This window comes from Neomonachus schauinslandi, chromosome 4 (assembly GCF_002201575.2).
Source record: "Neomonachus schauinslandi chromosome 4, ASM220157v2, whole genome shotgun sequence".
Taxonomy (NCBI): Eukaryota; Metazoa; Chordata; class Mammalia; order Carnivora; family Phocidae; genus Neomonachus; species Neomonachus schauinslandi.
This window is the reverse complement of record NC_058406.1, coordinates 32,406,264-32,423,788: the sequence shown is the minus strand read 5'-3', so window position 1 is coordinate 32,423,788 and position 17,525 is coordinate 32,406,264. Positions and strand designations below refer to the sequence as shown.

Genomic DNA, 17,525 nt, shown 5'->3' with positions numbered 1-17,525 from the left:
AGCATGGAAGAGCAAAGAAAAACCCTAGAATTCTATCAAGTTTGCATCATAGCTACTTCTTAAAATCCTTAGGGAAACAGGATTTCAGAAGTGGTATCCAGTGCATGCTATTTATTAAGCATGAGGATAATTACCTTTGCCTCTGCATCAGCAACTTTTGATTTCTCCTGAGCCAGCTTTTCCTGCAGGTTGTTCTGTGATTTAATGCTCTGAGCCTGTTTGAGTCCCTCCAGCTCCAGTTCCCTGATTTTCTGCTGACAGTGCTTCCATTCTGCTGTGAGTGAAGAGCACATCTTTGTGCTATCTAATAACTTCTGCTGGGCCTGCTTTAGTTCAGTTTTGTTCTAGAGGTGGGGAATAAACAAGAGTGATAGAAATAAGCATGGAAAGAAGATGGATGTGAGCCAGAACAAGCACTTTTCATAGCAGTGCAGTCCCCCAAGAGCTGACAAATAACCAGTGTCACATGGACACTGGAGCTGTCATGTGTTCGTAAGGCTTGCCAAAGTCTATCTAGCCAGATGGCAGCTGGACAGAGGAATTTTCCTAAGTGGTTCTATGCACACATGGTCTGAACATTTTCCATCCTTTCTTTCAATCTACTGCAAGTTGGCTTTCATTCCCAGTACTCCATGAAACTGTTCATGCCAGAGGCACTACTGATCTCCCCACTGCCAAAATGAATCAAAGGACAACTGAGCTCTTAGGTACCATTCACTCCCTCCATCTCAGAAAGTTGTCTTGGAGTCTATGATACTGAACTCTGCTGGTGTTCTTCTATCTCTTTGCTGTTCCTTTCTGCTCCTTCCTGTGTAGACTATTCTAATGCTACCCAACTTCTAAATATCAATGGACTACCCTAGGCCTTGAGAGTGGATCATTCTCTCCCTAGGTTCACTGTCATGATTTGAGATACCACCTTTATGCCAATAACTGTCAAAATAAAACTCCTTGAGTCTCTCCATATCAAAAATAATTTTTCTCTCTCAGTCTTCCAAATTTCAGTAAAGGATGCCACCATCTAAGGTTTTGTTCAAGCCCGTAGTCTGAGAGTCATCCTGAGTCTTCCTTTCCCATCAGGAGCCCATTCGGCACCCACTGGGATGCTGCCTCCACAACATGTCTCGCATCCACCCATCCGTGTCCACCACCCTTGTCTACAACATCATCGTCTCTAGCCTGGGTCATTGTAATAACAACGTGGTCTTGCCACTTCCATTTTAGCTCCCTTCTTATCTGTTCTCTACATTGCAGCCCAAGTGTTCTTTTCTTCTTTTTCTTTCTTTCTTTCTTTCTTTCTTTCGAGAGCGAGTACATGGCGGGAGGTTGGGAGGGTTGGAGGGAGAGAGAGAATCATAAGCAGCCTCTACACCCAGTATGGAACCCAACACAGGGCTCCATCTCACAACCCTGAGATCATGTCCTGAGCCAAAATCAAGAGTTGGAGGCTTAAATGACTGAGCCAACCGGGCGCCCCCCACTTTTTTTCCTCTTGCCAACCTCTTTTAAAACACAGGTTATTTAGTACCATGAAAGTAAAAAGGACCATCTCTATATTTAAAAACTGATGACTAACTTTTTACTAAAAATTTGAAAATTTAAATGAAAAATGTCTATAAAAATAAAATATACCAAAGTTGATACAAGAAGAAATTTAAAAATGTGACTTCTTATAACTATTAAGAAACTGAATCAGTCACTGAAAATCTTTCCCAGAAGAAAACTCTAGAATCAGAAGGATTCAGAAATGAGTTCTTGTAATTATTTAAGAAGAAATCATTGTAATTTATTTTTACAAACTCTTCCAGAGAACAGAAAAAGAGGGTATGTTACCCATCTCATGTTAAGGGGCTAGAGTAACCTTGATGCCAAAATCTGACATGGTTGTTATAAGAAAGGAAAATGACAGGCCAGTCTCATTTGTGAACTAAGATGCAAAAATTCCAAAGAAACACTGGCAAGCTAAAGTCAGCAATGTAGAAAAAGGGTAATAATTTAGGATGAGGTTGGGTTTATTCCAGGAATGCAAAATTGAGTTAACATTAGAAAATCAGTCAATGTAATTCACCATATTAACAGATTTAAAAATCAAAATATGCAGAAAAAGAATTTGATGAAATTCAACATGTGCTCATCATAAAACATTGAATGAACACTAGAAAAGAATTTTCTTAATGTGATTTAAAAAAATATTTTAAAAACCCTATAAAAACATATTAAATGAAATTTAAGAGCTTTTCCTTTGAGACTGGGAAGGAGAAAATATACCCATTACCACCAGCTCTATTTGGCACTATACTAGCTACTGCTTAGAACAAGAATAAAGAATGAAAGGTGTAACATGTGGAAGGGAAGAAAGAAAATTATATTTATTCTTAGATGATATGATTACTTACACATAAAATACAAAATGATATAAACATAAATTATAAGAGGTAATTTAAAAGTATACCAAGGCTTTTATTAGAAAAAAATTATTGCATTTTTATGTATTAGCAATAGTTAGAAAATGAGATTTTTAAAAATTTACCATTTACAATAGTATGGAAAGTATCAGCACCTAGGAATATGTCTAACAAAAGATGTATAAGACCTCCACAAAGAAAATTATGATATTGGGAGAAATTAAAGAAGACCTAAATATAATACACACACATTTCATAGAGGATTCGATATTGTAAAGATTTAAATTCTTCCCAAATTTATCCATAGATTTGGTGTATAAATTCAGTGTATAAATCCAAAAAGGTTATGTATGTATATATATGTGTGTGTGAGTACGTGTGGGTATATGCATGTAACTTGAAAAGCTGTTGACAAAATTTATATAGAATTTCAAGTGGCCAAGAATAGCCAAGGCATCCTAGAACAAGAACCACAAGATGAAAAGATGTGCTCTATCAAATATTAAGATTTACATAAAGCTAAAGTAATTAAGGTAGCATGTTAATGGCACAAGAATAGACAAAATAGGACAATGGAACAGAATAGAGAGCTTGGAAACAGACCACATATGTACCAATATTCTTATGACCCACGTAACAATACAGTCATGTAGGAGAATATCTTTATGTCTTTGAGGTCGACAAAGATCTTTCTTTTTTTTTTTTTTTTAAAGATTATTTATTTATTTGAGAGAGAGAGAGAGAGCAGGAGCAAAGAGGAGAAGCAGAGGGAGAGAGAGAAGCAGACTCCCCACTGAGCAGGGAGCCCGATGCAGGGCTTGATCTCACTAGAATCATGATCTGAGCTGAAGGCAGACACCCAACTGACTGAGTCACCCAGCATCCCTCAAAACACATATTTAGAGAGTGAAAAAATAAGCCATAGGGTAGAAGATGCTTGTAATACACACCTGATGAAGGCTTCATATATAAAGAATTCCTATAAATTAATGGGAAAATGAAAAAGACAGAAGCCCCAAAGAAAAGTAAACAAAATCTTGAACAGGTGCTTCACAAAATAGGAACTCAAATGTCAAATAAATATATAGAAAGCTGCTCAGCTTCATTTGTAAACAGGGAAATGCACATTAAAACTGCTAGGAGCTACCATGATACACGTATATGAGATTAGCAAAAATGTCAAGTCTGACAGTGTCAAGAGTTGGTGAGGATGTAGAGCAATATGGACCTTCATACCTGCTGGTGGGCATATATACCTTTAGCAGGAATTGAAGTAATATATAAACTATGATGCAATAATTCCACTCCCACTCTCTTCCTAGAGAAATACATACTATGGATGGACATCAGGATGTATGTACATTGGTGTTCACAGCAGCAGTTTTTAAAAAGTAGAGGCATTACTCAGATCCTTTTGTATGTCTCACTATTTAGGAAAGAGTCTTATGTTCAATAAATGAACATATCTGAAATAATGTACTCTTATACTGTTTAAAAGCAAAGGTCCTTGGATAAAAGCTGCTCAAGCATCCAGAGTGCTAAGCTTATGATACCTGCTTTTATATTAATTTCTGAAGACCAGATATGCCATCTCTAAAAATATTAACAGACATGTAAAAATGACCAAAATAATTTATTAAACATAGTAGAAATGAATGTGCAGAGAAATGAAGAAATTAAACCCTATTAAATCTTGATGTCCTCTCAAAAGGCACTCTAACCCATTAGATAGGAACTTTCATTTTGCAAGAACAATGTAGCCACATATAGAAAAAGATACATGATTTCACCTATATGTGGAATGTGCAACACAAAACAAAACAGAAAGGAATTCATAAATACAAAGAACAAACTGGTTATTACCAGAGGGAGGTGGGGGGATGGGCACAAAGGTGAAGGGGATTAGGAGGTTAAAAAAAAAAGAACAATGTAGCCGTGAAAAACTCGGCAAGACACAGGCAGATCTAATGAACAGGAAAAGAAACAAAGAAATCAGGGAAAAGAAGAAATCAAGTGTTGGAATATTTGGTGCATTTGATTAGTTCAGGGTTATGAGACCTAAACTTCTTACTGTAAATAGAAAAGGTACAAGTCCTTTCATAATATATTGTCCACCTCCGCCATAGGCCAAGAAAGCTAAAGGCCTCTGGGACCTGTGATCATAGTCATAGAGCTAACATGCAGCATTTTGGTCATGCTGGTGATGATGGAATGAGATGACAGTGGAGCAAACACTATTATGGCCAATGACGTGCATCTAGGTGGGCTTCTTTAGCTTTAGGTTTGGGTACTCAAGCACTAGTAAGGGGATCCAGTATGGTGTCTCAGTGTTGGTGGCAGAACAGTTCTCTGCCTGAAGCTCTGCAAGCCTCTAGCATTCTTCTTAATAGCCCCAAGCTGGAAACATACAAGATGTCCATAAACCATGGAGAGAATAAAGAATGGCAATTTTTTGTGGTGGAATACTATACTGCAAAGAAAATGGATGAACAATAGCTATACGCCACCATGTGGGTGAACCTTCCCAACAAAGTAGGTCATAAGAAGAGAGACACAAGGTGCATATACTGATTGATTATATTTGTAAAATACTCAAGAATAGGCAAAACTGAGCTATATTGTGTGAGATTCATACATGGGTGGTGCAACTATAAAGTAATGCAAGAGGGTTATTATCAAAATTAGTGGTTACTGCTAAAATGGGAAGGTGATGGGATTACAATGGGAAAGAGGCAGGCAGGGGCTGTTAGTATGTGGGCAATGTACTGTTTCTCATCCTGGGTGGGGGTTATATGGGTGATCACTTTACAACAATTTGTTAAACTATATATTCATGTTTTATGTACTTTCTGAGTTTCCTATGTCATAATAAAATGGTTTAAAGGCAATACATTAATACTCTAGTTTCTTAATCAGTAAGTATGTCTAATGTTAGCCAGAAACCCAGAGTTTGATCATCTCTGACTGGATTTTAAAAAGTGAACTCTAAGTTTGCAAAGCTGAGGTTCCTAGATGATCCCAAACTGAGGAGAGGTGTAATATGGAAAGAGAATCACAGGAGAGAAACAGACTTGGACTTAAATTCTGACTCCACGATGTGTTAGCTTTGCAACCTTGGACAGTTTCTCATCTATAAAATGCTGACCCTGGGGTCAGGGCTGTAGGGAGGTTTATAAGAGATAAAGTGGACAAACTGTCAATAAAAGGTAGTTGGTTATTATATATGACTCCATTTAGGTGCCTGGCTTAAGGAACCAGCCAAAACACTGATGTCTCACTATTGAAATGTCCAGTATTTTACCTCACCAAGAAGGGGATTTAAAACAGAACAAAAAATATCTTCTCCTTTTACCAATCTATCATTTACCCATCACTGAAGGACTCACTCATTAATTCAACAAACATTTCTAGGGTTTCCAGGGTGCCAACCACAGATGAGGTGTCATAATCTGTGTTGCTCTGGTCATTACACCTTGAGAAAGATGTAGTATTGCTTGAATGTGTTCAGAGTTAGACAGTTAAAATGATCTCAGAAATGTGTTTGAAAGGAAAAGTGAAAGGCTGTCTTACAAGGAAATATGATAAAGATTTGGAATTTAATTTAAAACTACAAAGGCTTGAGAGAATATGGTCAATATTCAAAAAATCATGAAGGGTGAGGATAAGGAAGAGGTTTCTTCAAATAATCCTGGAATACTAGGACTTTCTAGAAGGGGCTCCCTTGAAGTTTGACATAAATGACTACTTGTTTTCCTCTGTATCTCCCCTACTAGATTGAGTTCCTAAAAAATAGGGACCTTTCTTAATCCATTTTTAGGTCACTTTTTGAAGAAGGTACTTTGTTCGCGCTACACTAGGTATGACGAATTTTCCTATAAAGGGCCAGAGAGTAAATATTTTAGCCTTTGTGGGCCACGTGGTCTCTGTCAGAACTACTCAAATCTGCTATTACAAGGCAAAAGCAGCCATCCATAATATGTAAACAAACAGGTGTGGCTGTGTGCCAATAAAGCTTTATTTACAAAAACAAGAGGCAGGCAGGATTTGACCCATGGACTCCTACTGACCAGGGGATAAGAACTCTATCGGTTCTATCTACCGTTAAACCAGTATCAACAAGATTGCCTGCCTAGATTATGACTGATGATCAGTACATATTTGTTGAATGTTGAGTTCCAGAACTTTAGATAGGGACTTATAGAAACTAGGTCCTTAATATATGTTTACAGGATTGAACTTCAATTAAAAGGAAGCACTATTTTACCTGATGGTTCAGTTTGAATATTTATGTGGTTCATAAAATTTAGATGAACTCTGTGGATGACAGTTCTACATAGGTTATTTTAAAACAAGCATGTTTGGGGGATGTCCTCCTAACTTTCTGATAGAACAAGTCGCCCTCCTATGAATTGTACCTCGGAGCAGTTGATATTTGATTCAACCAATAATAATAGATAAATCTCTTGGGGATAAATAAGTCTATAGATAGAACTAGGGCAGGACCTCCAGCGTTTGGGGTCAGGTCATTCAAATTTAGTAAGTGTTAAAAGTTTTAGCTAATGATTTCAAAAGATTATGTAACTTAAAAAAGTTTGTCACATTTATAAGTTGACAATATACACACGCCTTCAGCAGCAGAGAAACAACTGAACTGTGTACCTACTTGGTAGGGCAAAGTCAGAGTGCTCACACTGCCCACACATCTGGGGGTCCTGTCACAAATATTGCAGTTGGGGAATTCGAATTCGTTTATCCCCAGGGCCAATTAGCAACTGGACCCTCTGATCCAGGCTATGCGCACTAGAATTACCTTAATGCTTTCTTCCTGAAGTAAACTATTATGCTGTTTCAAGTCCAAGTTCTTTCCTCGATCATACCGGAGCTCTTTTTCAGCTGAGTTGCACAGAATCTGGAGCCGGTGAAAATTCTGACGAAGCTGTTGTACATCCTCTTGCTGCTGGTATTTCAGTTTTTCTCCAGATGATGGATACTAAGCAAACATTTTAAAAGAGAAACATGGGCCGTTTGAAAGAATATTGCTAAAACGTGTTCCAGCTGTCAGAAGCAGAAATGTCAGAACATGATTATTCAAACGTAAATATTCTTGGAGTTGGCTTACCTCCAGCAAATTACTCTTTTTTATACTTATGGCCATTTGGTACATGTTCATATAATTTAACTCCTGTTATTTTAGAGTGAAAATATCAACGAAATTATTTGAGCAAAGCAGTTAAGCATAGACAACTAACTTTCTTATTTTTCATAACAATGAAGGGAAACAGAAGCATGAACCATTTTAGGGTAAGACATGCTTTAAATGGGGAGTTCAAAGAGCCAATATGTGAAGAAGGAAAGCGTGAATGTGTATACAGTGTGTGTGTGAGTGTGTGTGTGTGTGGCATCTGTTGGCAAAAAGAAAGAGAACATTTAGAAGGAGATCTTAAATTCCCAGTCTTCCTCATTGCTTTCCTGTTACTATCACATGATTCTTCTTCAGTTACTATTCAACAACCACACACCCTCCTGCAGGTCTCCAGGGCAATAAAACCACCTTGACCAAAGGAGGAATCGTGGGGTTTTCTAAAAGATAGGCTCACATAGGTGTGCTATGTAGATAAAGAATTCAACCTTATCCAATGCAATAGATAACATATATTTAGAGTTTCCTGACGAAGCTGTTGTACATCCTCTTGCTGCTGGTAAGTCCTGGTCCAGTGTACTTCCCGCCCATGACTTACTGGAAATCCCATGTCATTAGTCTAGTTCTCTCTTGCTTGCAACAGAATTGTAACACAGAATTCCCCAAGTCCTGTAAAGCCCTTTAATTCCTGTCTTGGTTTAGTCAAAAAGGCAGTCTAAATCCAATTTGCTTATCCTAGAGCTTCAAGTGTCTAAGATCCCTAGAAAAAATTCTTTAATGGAATTATAATGTAATTATTAAGAACCCTAGCTTTGGAATTAGTTTCAGTCCTGAATCTATCTTGAAGAAGTTAATTAGTTTCTCTGCTTTTCATTTCCTTCATCTGAAAATGGGGATAATAATGATAACTGCTGGATGCAGTAAAGGGGAAGTAAGATAATGCATGCAAACATTTAGCACGATGCCTAGCACACAATAAGCACTCAATAACATTACTAAGTACTGTGGGTGCTACCCATCTTTATTTTAACTGCCTCTGCTTCCATCTGAAAACAAGAGTTCTCCGGAAGCCTGGAAACCCTTGATCACCCGTCTAGCTTCTTATTTAACTATCAGACGGCAGCTTTTAATAATCAATTAGTAACCAGTAGCCCAGATGGCCACTGAACACGCCCAGGGTTATATAAGAGAAGCGCCCCCTTTATACCAATGTACAGAAGTTTTTAGCCTGTTTTGAAGATGGGAAAAGCCAGAACAATAGTTCTTGCCCACGTTTTCTAGTCAAGTCACCAGAGTAGAAATGCAAATTATTTTTCACGAAAGGCAAATAACTAGTAAAGAAGCTACCAGTTAGCCAATCAAGTGGCCCACATAAAGAGTCTCTCTTTTTTCCCCACCACGTAAATTGCTTCCTGGCAGAAAGTTATTACAGAGGAGTTTAGACTCACTCAGGCTACTGGGAACCATGTAGGAGTGCAAAGTAGTACTTAAGCGTCCTTTCTTGACCAATCAACAGATTTATTAAGCTAGTTATTCTCTCTGAGTCTCAGCTGACTCATCTGCAAATAAAAGGCATAAGACCAGATGATCCATACATAATGTCTCTTCAATTCATAATTCCTTAAGAATTAAAATGAAACCAACTGAAACAACCATTAATTATCTTAATTTTATAGGCTTAAGATCTAGCTTTTAATATTTTTAAATATTATCTTCATACAATAAAAACTTAATATGAACCAAATCCATATACTGGTCCCGACGACAAGATCATTCCTTTTGTGGAAACAATTAAAGCCTACAAGCCTTAAATACTCTCATCCAGTGGATGTGGATGGAACAGGCTATTCAGCCTGTGAAGCTGTCAATCATCAAACCAAGTCCACTTGTTCAGACTCCCTACTCATCAAACATCCTTCAGATTTGGATTTGTCTTTCTCAGCTCTCTACAGGTGAATGTGTTGTTCATTTAAACATGTTCAAGTGTTATTTATAATTATTACAGATAATAATTAACTGACATTCCAGTCTTACCCTATAGTCTTGAAAGTTTGGTTTAATGTGAGTTTATCCCCAAGACACAGATCTATTCTAGGGGGATTAATGCATCAAGTTTTGGAAGCTGCAAGCCTAAGGGCCAAACACGGAATAAATTCACCAAGGTAATCGATAACAGACACCCTGGAGGGCTTTTGGGAGACAGCTTGCCAGCCTTCCTTAGGAAATTAGCTTTACATGAGAACTGTATGCTTTCTTTGAATTTCTCAGCAAGGGGAAGCAAATGACATAGGGGTTAAGAGGTCAAGTTCTAGAGTAGACAGACCCAGGTTCCACCACAATGTGTCATTCTGGGAAAATTATTTAACCTCTCTAAAGCCTCAGTTTCCTCATCTGTAAAGTGGCAATAATAATATCCTTTCTTGTTGTGTTGCTTAATACACACAAGGTATTTAGTATAGTGCCTGGAACAGAGCAAATATTCGATAATGTCATGGACAAACATGAAGCTAGATTTTTAAACCTATAAAATTAAGCTAATTATTGGTGATTCCAGTTTGTTTCATAAACATTGGAGAAGTAATAATCTTGAATTCAGCTATTTCAACCTTACCTGGAATGCTGTTGAACAACAGAAATTAAGCCACCAAAGGCAATCAGCAGTCACAAATGATGTCACAGATACATATGAACAATAGAGCTCACCTACTTAATCATAAAAGAGGCTCTCACAGTTCTTTTTCTATGTATTTACCATCTATATGCATTCTTTAAAGTTTAATATCTGGTCTCAAGCTATAGTTGCTTAAATGTGTATGTTATGAGATTAAGAAGATACAGCAATAAGCAGCTAGGCACTAGACAATAATCCGACAACAGGGGTGAAGACCAAAAACTTCACATACACAAGAACTAAAAGGCAGAACAATTTATAGCCACCAGTACGTCAAAGTAACCTCTACACAGAAAAAGTTTCTGAAATTATCATTGCACAGAACCCTGAAGAAAAAAAACAAACATCTGCCTAAAATGTCTTTTCTTCCTTGCCTGCTTAAAGAAGTAAATGAAATAGTGTGTGTGATACCACTTTGGGACATGTAAAGTTCAAAATATAAATATGTTATTTTTTCCCATGAGGCCCACATCTATCTTTTTTCCTGCGGTATGTGTCCTAACACAGGGCCTGGCACGTCATAAATACTCCATTAATAAAGGTTAGATAAGCAAGTAAGAGAAACTTACCCTTCTTTCAATCATTCAAAGTCATTACTATGGAACAAAATTACTGAACTCTGCAAGAATTCAGTAAAACCCTAGAGGCTATGTGGTATATAGGACCATTTGTCTTTTCACAAAGTGGCTCTTCTCCCAGATGCCCCCATATAATTTTTATATATTTAATCGTTTTTCACCTCCCTCCTGGGTATTGACAGATGATTCTTCAAGTAATGAGAAAGGGTACATTAAATAAAATTAATAAATGAACCAGGGTGTTACTTGTCATACTCTCCAACTCATTGTTCTGTAAGTGCATTGATCATTTTAAGCTCATAAGTCAAGATTTTATCATCTTTGTGACCACAGTGTGCAGCCTCTGCCCAAGCCTCCCACACTGCTCACTGCCCAATAAAGGGACTGTCTGGGGGATTTAAAATTAACCTCTTTTTGAACATTTGATGTCATACTCCCCTTTGGTCTTCTGAATAAATGCAATAGCTCCCTTCTCTTTCAAAGGTATCTGAATCTCCTTTCAGGGATCTATTTTCCTTCTTTACTGTGACCTGCCTTATTTTCAGACCCTATATTTGAATCTCTTTTCAAATATCCTTTTGACTTCCTTTACTATTACTCTGCCTTTTTTTCCTATGTATACTTGAAGCCATTTTTAAATGTGTATTATCAGTCTTTTAAAGTTGGTTTGTGAATGTGTACAAAGGCCTCCCTCTGTGGATCTCAAGATAATTCCTAGAAAGGTATGTGTAGGGAAATCTTAATTTGTACAAGAGGGAACCTGCAAAATTGAGGTGTAAGAGCTGAGGTGTGGTTGGCAGTCAATCCCTGATTTCTTCAGCAGGTGGATCTTGAGTAAATAGAAAAAGCCATACTTAAAACAATTCCAAGTTTGTGGGCTTTTGCCCACCCAAACTATTTTGTAATTCTAAGTCAGGCACGATGAATAGAAAATGTGGCACAGATCCTGCCCCTCCCTATGCTGCCTCCCCGGGGCAGATGTTGAGGACCAATCAGCATTTCTTCCTGCTGAGCCTAAATGGAGCCTAAGAACCCTTTAGAACACATGCGTCTGCTGACGGGCTTAGTTCCGATTCTGGTTGCTATTTTATTACCATTCAGGCCATGGTGACGATCTTGCTTAACAACATACATTAATGTTGATATAAAAATGGTGCTTACGGGCGCCTGGGTGGCTCAGTTGGTTAAGCCACTGCCTTCGGCTCAGGTCATGATCCTGGAGTCCCGGGATCGAGTCCCGCATCGGGCTCCCTGCTCAGCAGGGAGTCTGCTTCTCCCTCTGACCCTCCCCCTTCTCATGCTCTCTCTCTCTCTCTCTCTCTCAAATAAATAAATAAAATCTTTAAAAAAAAATGGTGCTTACATCCACAGCTGGCCAGAGGAAATGGACCTAGAAAGAGTGCGTGTTGACAGCACCTACCTGGGCACTACTGTCTGAACTCTCCCCCGAGCTCTGAGACTGCAGGGAGGTCTGATTTATATGATTCAGCTCTTCTCTAAGCCTCACGATTTCCTCAGGCTTCAAGGTCAACTGCTGTCCTTCACCCTTCAAATCCTGGTTCTGTTGTGAGTCCTCCTCCTTCTGCCTCTCTCTTGGCAAAGTGCCCTCCTTTACTGGCTCCTCTGCAATTTCTTTCTGCTTACTTTCTCCTTGTTCAGGACTTGGTACAAATATAACAACAGAAAACTGTCAAAATGCTCATTATAGTAGCAGAATACGGATGGGAAAAAAAAATCAACCAGTACTGAAAGCGAATTTTTCAACTTGAATTCTGTAGCAGAACAGTTATCTTACTCTTATAAATAAAATTTAAAAACAAAAGAGTCATTTTTTTTTACTCACATTCAGGGAGATGACCCATCAGAGATTTTTGTTTATACCAAATCAACCAGTTTAAGGGAGCTTTTCACTTTTTCAACATTAAGTATGGCATTGGGCAGACACAGCTTGTAAAAATTTTTTTTTAATTACTCAATAAGCTCCAGGCACTTTGGCAAGCACTGGGGCTATAACAGGACATAATCCCTGCCCTAAAGGGTGTACAATTCAGTGAGAAATAAGGACGATAACTGAGTAGATTACACTAGTAGTAAGTAATCTGAGGCTTGATGGATGACTAGGCACAAACCAAGCAAACATAAAGGTACAGGTGTGTGCATACTTGGTTTTTTTTGTTTGTTTTGTTTTTAAGATTGTATTTATTTATTTATTTGACAGAGAGACACAGCCAGAGAGGGAACACATGCAGGGGGAGTGGGAGAGGGAGAAGCAGGCTTTCAGAGGAGCAGGGAGCCAGCCCGACGTGGGGCTCGATCCCAGGACCCTGGGATCATGACCTGAGCTGAAGGCAAACGCTTAACGACTGAGCCACCCAGGCGCCCCCAGGTGTGTGCATACTGGTATGTGTGTGTGTATGTTGGGTGCTGGTATAGATGGGAACAGAAAAAAATAAAGGTGTTCCAGGATGACTTAATAAATAAAATGGATAAAAGCCTAGAGGCAAAAGAATGTCCTTTAGAAAGATCATTTGGATGCCACGTGGTGGGAAACCAGAGATTGTTAGTGGTCCATGTGATAAACAATGATGACTAGAAAGGATGGTGGGGATGGAAACAAGCAGTGGATTCTAGAGATATTTAGAAGACAGTATTGATAAAATTTGTCCTGAATTGGATGTGACAGGAGAGGGAAAAAAAGGAAAAATGGATGACACCTGGATTTCTGACTGGGGCAAATAGGCAAGTGGATGGTCGACCAAGAAGGGGGAATGTGAATATAGATTGGAGAGATGCCTCTGGAGAACATACAGATACAGAAGAATGTGAGCAGCAGCCTTGGGATCGGGTAACAGGAGCCAAGGAGAAGGGAGAAAGTGAGAGAAGGAGGACCATTGTAGACAGACGCCTGAAGACCTGTAAGGAACAAGCAAGAGGAATGAGAGCCAGGAGGGGAGGTTGAGAAGCTAGAGAGGGAGGAGGAAAAATCAAGAGACTGTGAGCCGCAGAAGCCAAGGGGAAGGAATGTACCTTCAACGGTCAGACAGTGTGGATGACACAAACATGCCGAGTTTATTTTTATTCGTTCATTTTAAATTTATTTCAGCTACCTCAGAGCTTAGATAGCATGCTTCACAAATTATAGTTGGTGCTCAAATTCTTCAAGAACGTAATTTGGCAATTCAGATCAAGAGCCATAAAAATGTTCAGACCCTTTAACTGAATAATTGAATACCAATGAATTTACTGCAATAGAATAATTCATAAGAAGAAAAGAGCTGAATGTATAATAATGCTCATAAGCATACTATTTAAAACAGTGATTAAATGGAGACACAGGGGCACCTGGGTGGCTCAGTTGGTTAAGCGACTGCCTTTGGCTCAGGTTGTGATCCTGGAGTCCTGGGATCAAGTCCCTCATCTGGCTCCCAGCTCGGCGGGGAACCTGCTTCTCCTTCTGACCCTCTCCCCTCTCATGCTGTTTCTCTCTTTTTCGCTCTCTACTAAATAAATAAAATCTTTAAAAATAAATAAATAAATAAATAAATGGAGACACAGAAATGGCTAAGAGAATTAAAGATAAATCAACTTGAAAGTGGTATAAAGACAATTCACCAACATGAAAAATACTTATTAAAATAAAATGGCACAACAATAAGCTATAGATATGTATGTATATGTGAATAAACATACATAATACCATGGGAAATGTATATACAGAAAAAACTGGAAAAGAACAGGAGAAAAATTATAATTCCTTTAGCATTGTACAAAAAAAAGAATTAAATATTTTATTTTATTTTGAACTCAGCAGGTTCTTTTTTTGTTTTTGTTTTTGCGAGAGAGAGAGAGAGAGAGAGAGAGAGTGCAAGAGGGAGGGGAGGGGTGGGGCAGAGGGAGAGGGAGAGAGAGAATCTTAAGCAGGCTCCACGCCCAGTGCAGAGCCCAACACAGGGCTTGATGCAATGACCCTGAGATCATGACCTGAGTTGAAATCAAGAGTCGGATACTTAACCAGCTGAGCCACCCAGGTGCCCCAACTCAGCAGGTTTTTAAAGATAATATACTCAGGGCACCTGTGTAGCTTGGTTGGTTTAAGTGTCTGCCTTCAGCTCAGGTCAGGATCCGAGGGTCTTAGGATCGAGCCCTGCATTGGGCTCCCTGCTCAGTGGGGAGCCTGCTTTTCCCTCTCCCTCCACTGCTCCCCCTGCTTGTGCTCTCTCACCTGCTCTCTCTCTCTCTCTCAAAGTTTAAAAAAAGAAATAAAAAAAGATAATATACTCAAACTATATAAAACAATATGAAAGACTAAAATGCTTTAAAAATAAATTTCTGATAAAATAACAATCATTTTTTCCATCCTCCATAAACTCTTTTCCTTTTCCTACTCCCAGTGGAAGCCAGATACACTTGAAGACTGCAAAAAATGCAAACATATACCTCATAATTATTAAAATGGAAAAACCGACTTCTGCTTCCAGGAAAATGGAGTCAACCTACTTTTCCCTGTTTCTCCCACAGGTACAACTAAAAGCCCAGGCATTATATATAAAACAAACATAAGAAGACATTGAGGGGTGCCTGGGTGGCTCAGTCATTAAGCGTCTGCTTTTGGCTCAGGTCATGATCCCAGGGTCCTGGGATTGAGTCCTGAATCGGGCTCCCTGCTCAGCGGGGAGTCTGCTTCTCCCTCTTCCACTCCCCCTGCTTGTGTTCCCTCTCTCACTGTCTTTCTCTCTGTCAAATAAATAATAATAATAAAAAAATCTTTAAGAAAAAAAAAAGAAGAAGAAGACTCTGAAAGGTACAGAGAAGGTAGACCAACTAGGGTACTCAGGACCTGAGGAGTGACATGACTGTGAGCTTCCTGGGTTTTAACAGCTTTATTCCAGCAGCCAAACACCACAGAAAAAAAACTGTGGCCCCACCCTCACCCATGTCAGCCAAGGTCAGGTTGGGAGCCTATACTCCCACCTCCACCAGGCTATAATGAAGCACCCCCACTGGGGTGGTGTCACAAGCCAACAGGGAGCAGGGACTTTTATCCCTGCCAGGCAGTAATAGACACAGGGAGTCTGGACTTTCACCCCCACCTGGCAGTGAGGAGATACCTTTCTCCCTTTCCACTGGGGTAGTGTCAGAGGAGGCCTAGTGGAGAGTAAGGACTTTCACTAACAAGACCACCCTTACCCACCTCCATGTGGTATCACGGAGACCCAGTGGATACCAGTAACAAGGCACTCCTCCCTCTCACAGCCAGAGCAGTATAAGCAGAGGCCTCCCACCTTCACCAGCAGTGATGAGGAGTCCCCCTTTCCTTGGGTGTCCCATGGAGTTTGAGTGGGGAAGCTTGACTTGTACCACCCACCTGGGGTAGTAATGAGATAGCACCCTCCTACTCCCCCTGCCAGAGTGGTATCGGAAGAAGCCAGTTAAACTGAAGGCTTAAATAAGATCTAGAGTTTCATAATACCCAAAATATTCAGATTTTAATCTAAAATTACTCTTCATACCAAAACCCAGGAAAATGAAAAAAAGTAAAAATAGATGATAAAACCAACATGTCAGAATTATCTGACAAAGATTTTTAATCAGCCATTATAAAAATGCTTTGATGAGCACTTATGAACACAATTGAAATACATGAAAAAATGCAAAGTCTCAGAAAAGAACTAGAAAATCTTGGCACAGAAATAGAAAATATAAGGAAGAACCAAATGGAAATTTTGGAACTGAAAAGTACAATAATCAAAATAAAAACTCAAATGCAAAATGGACTTAAATTGTAAAAATATACATAAAACACAGGAGAGTCTTCAAGACCAGCAGAGTTCTAAGACTTAACACCGAAAGTGTGATCCATAAAAGGAAAGACTGATACACCATAAAAATGAAAAACTTCATGCTGAGATAATCCTCATAAAAGAGTGAACAACAAGCAATGGACTGGGAAAAAATATTTGCAAATCACATATCTGACAAAGGACTAATATTAGAATTCATAAAGAACTCTCAAAACTTAACAGTGAGAAAACAAACCCATTAGAAAATAGGCAAAGACACAGAAGGAGATTTCACTAAAGAGGACAGACAGATGCAAATAAGCACACGAAAAGATACTCAACATTATTAGCCTTCAGGAAAATGCAAATTAAAACTATAATGAGATACCACTATACACCTATCAGAATGGCTAAAATTTACAAGTGACAATACCAAATGCTAGAGAAGATGCAGAGAAACTGGATCACTCCTATATTGCTAGTGGGAATGTAAAATGATATCCCAGCCACTGGGGGAAAACAGTTCAGCAATGTCTTAAAAAACAACAAAAAACCCCTAAACATATGGTTACCATGTGAGCCAGAAATTGCACTCCTGGGGATTTATCCCAGAGAAATGAACAATTACGTTCATATGAAAACTTGAATATTTATAGCAGCTTTATTTAAAGCAGCCGAAACTAGAAATAAACTGGATGTCTTTCAATGGATGAACAGTTAAACTGTGGAACAGCCATACTATGGAATACTACACAACAGTCAAAAGGATCCAATTGTTGATACAGAAATCTAGAAGAATCTCCAGGGAATTATGTTGAGTGAAAAAAGGCCAGCCCCAAAAGGCTACATATTGTATGTTATATTTATATAACACTCTTGAAATGAAAAACTTACAGAAATGGAGAATAGACTAATTTGAATTAGACTAGGGCCTAGAGTTAAGAAGTGGGT

At 38.8% G+C, this 17,525-nt stretch overlaps 1 protein-coding gene across 1 annotated transcript in view; it reads right to left on the bottom strand.

Annotated features, from left to right (window-relative positions):
• Positions 1 to 17,525, bottom strand: part of CCDC30 (coiled-coil domain containing 30) — a 58,962-nt gene that overhangs the window by 31,333 nt on the left and 10,104 nt on the right. The window contains exons 4-6 of the mRNA XM_021684432.2: positions 12,215 to 12,455; positions 7,216 to 7,395; positions 134 to 344 (exon numbers count right to left, since the gene is read on the bottom strand). Coding sequence (XP_021540107.1) covers positions 134 to 344; positions 7,216 to 7,395; positions 12,215 to 12,455 — 632 coding nt within the window. The remainder of the gene's footprint in view (positions 1 to 133; positions 345 to 7,215; positions 7,396 to 12,214; positions 12,456 to 17,525) is intronic.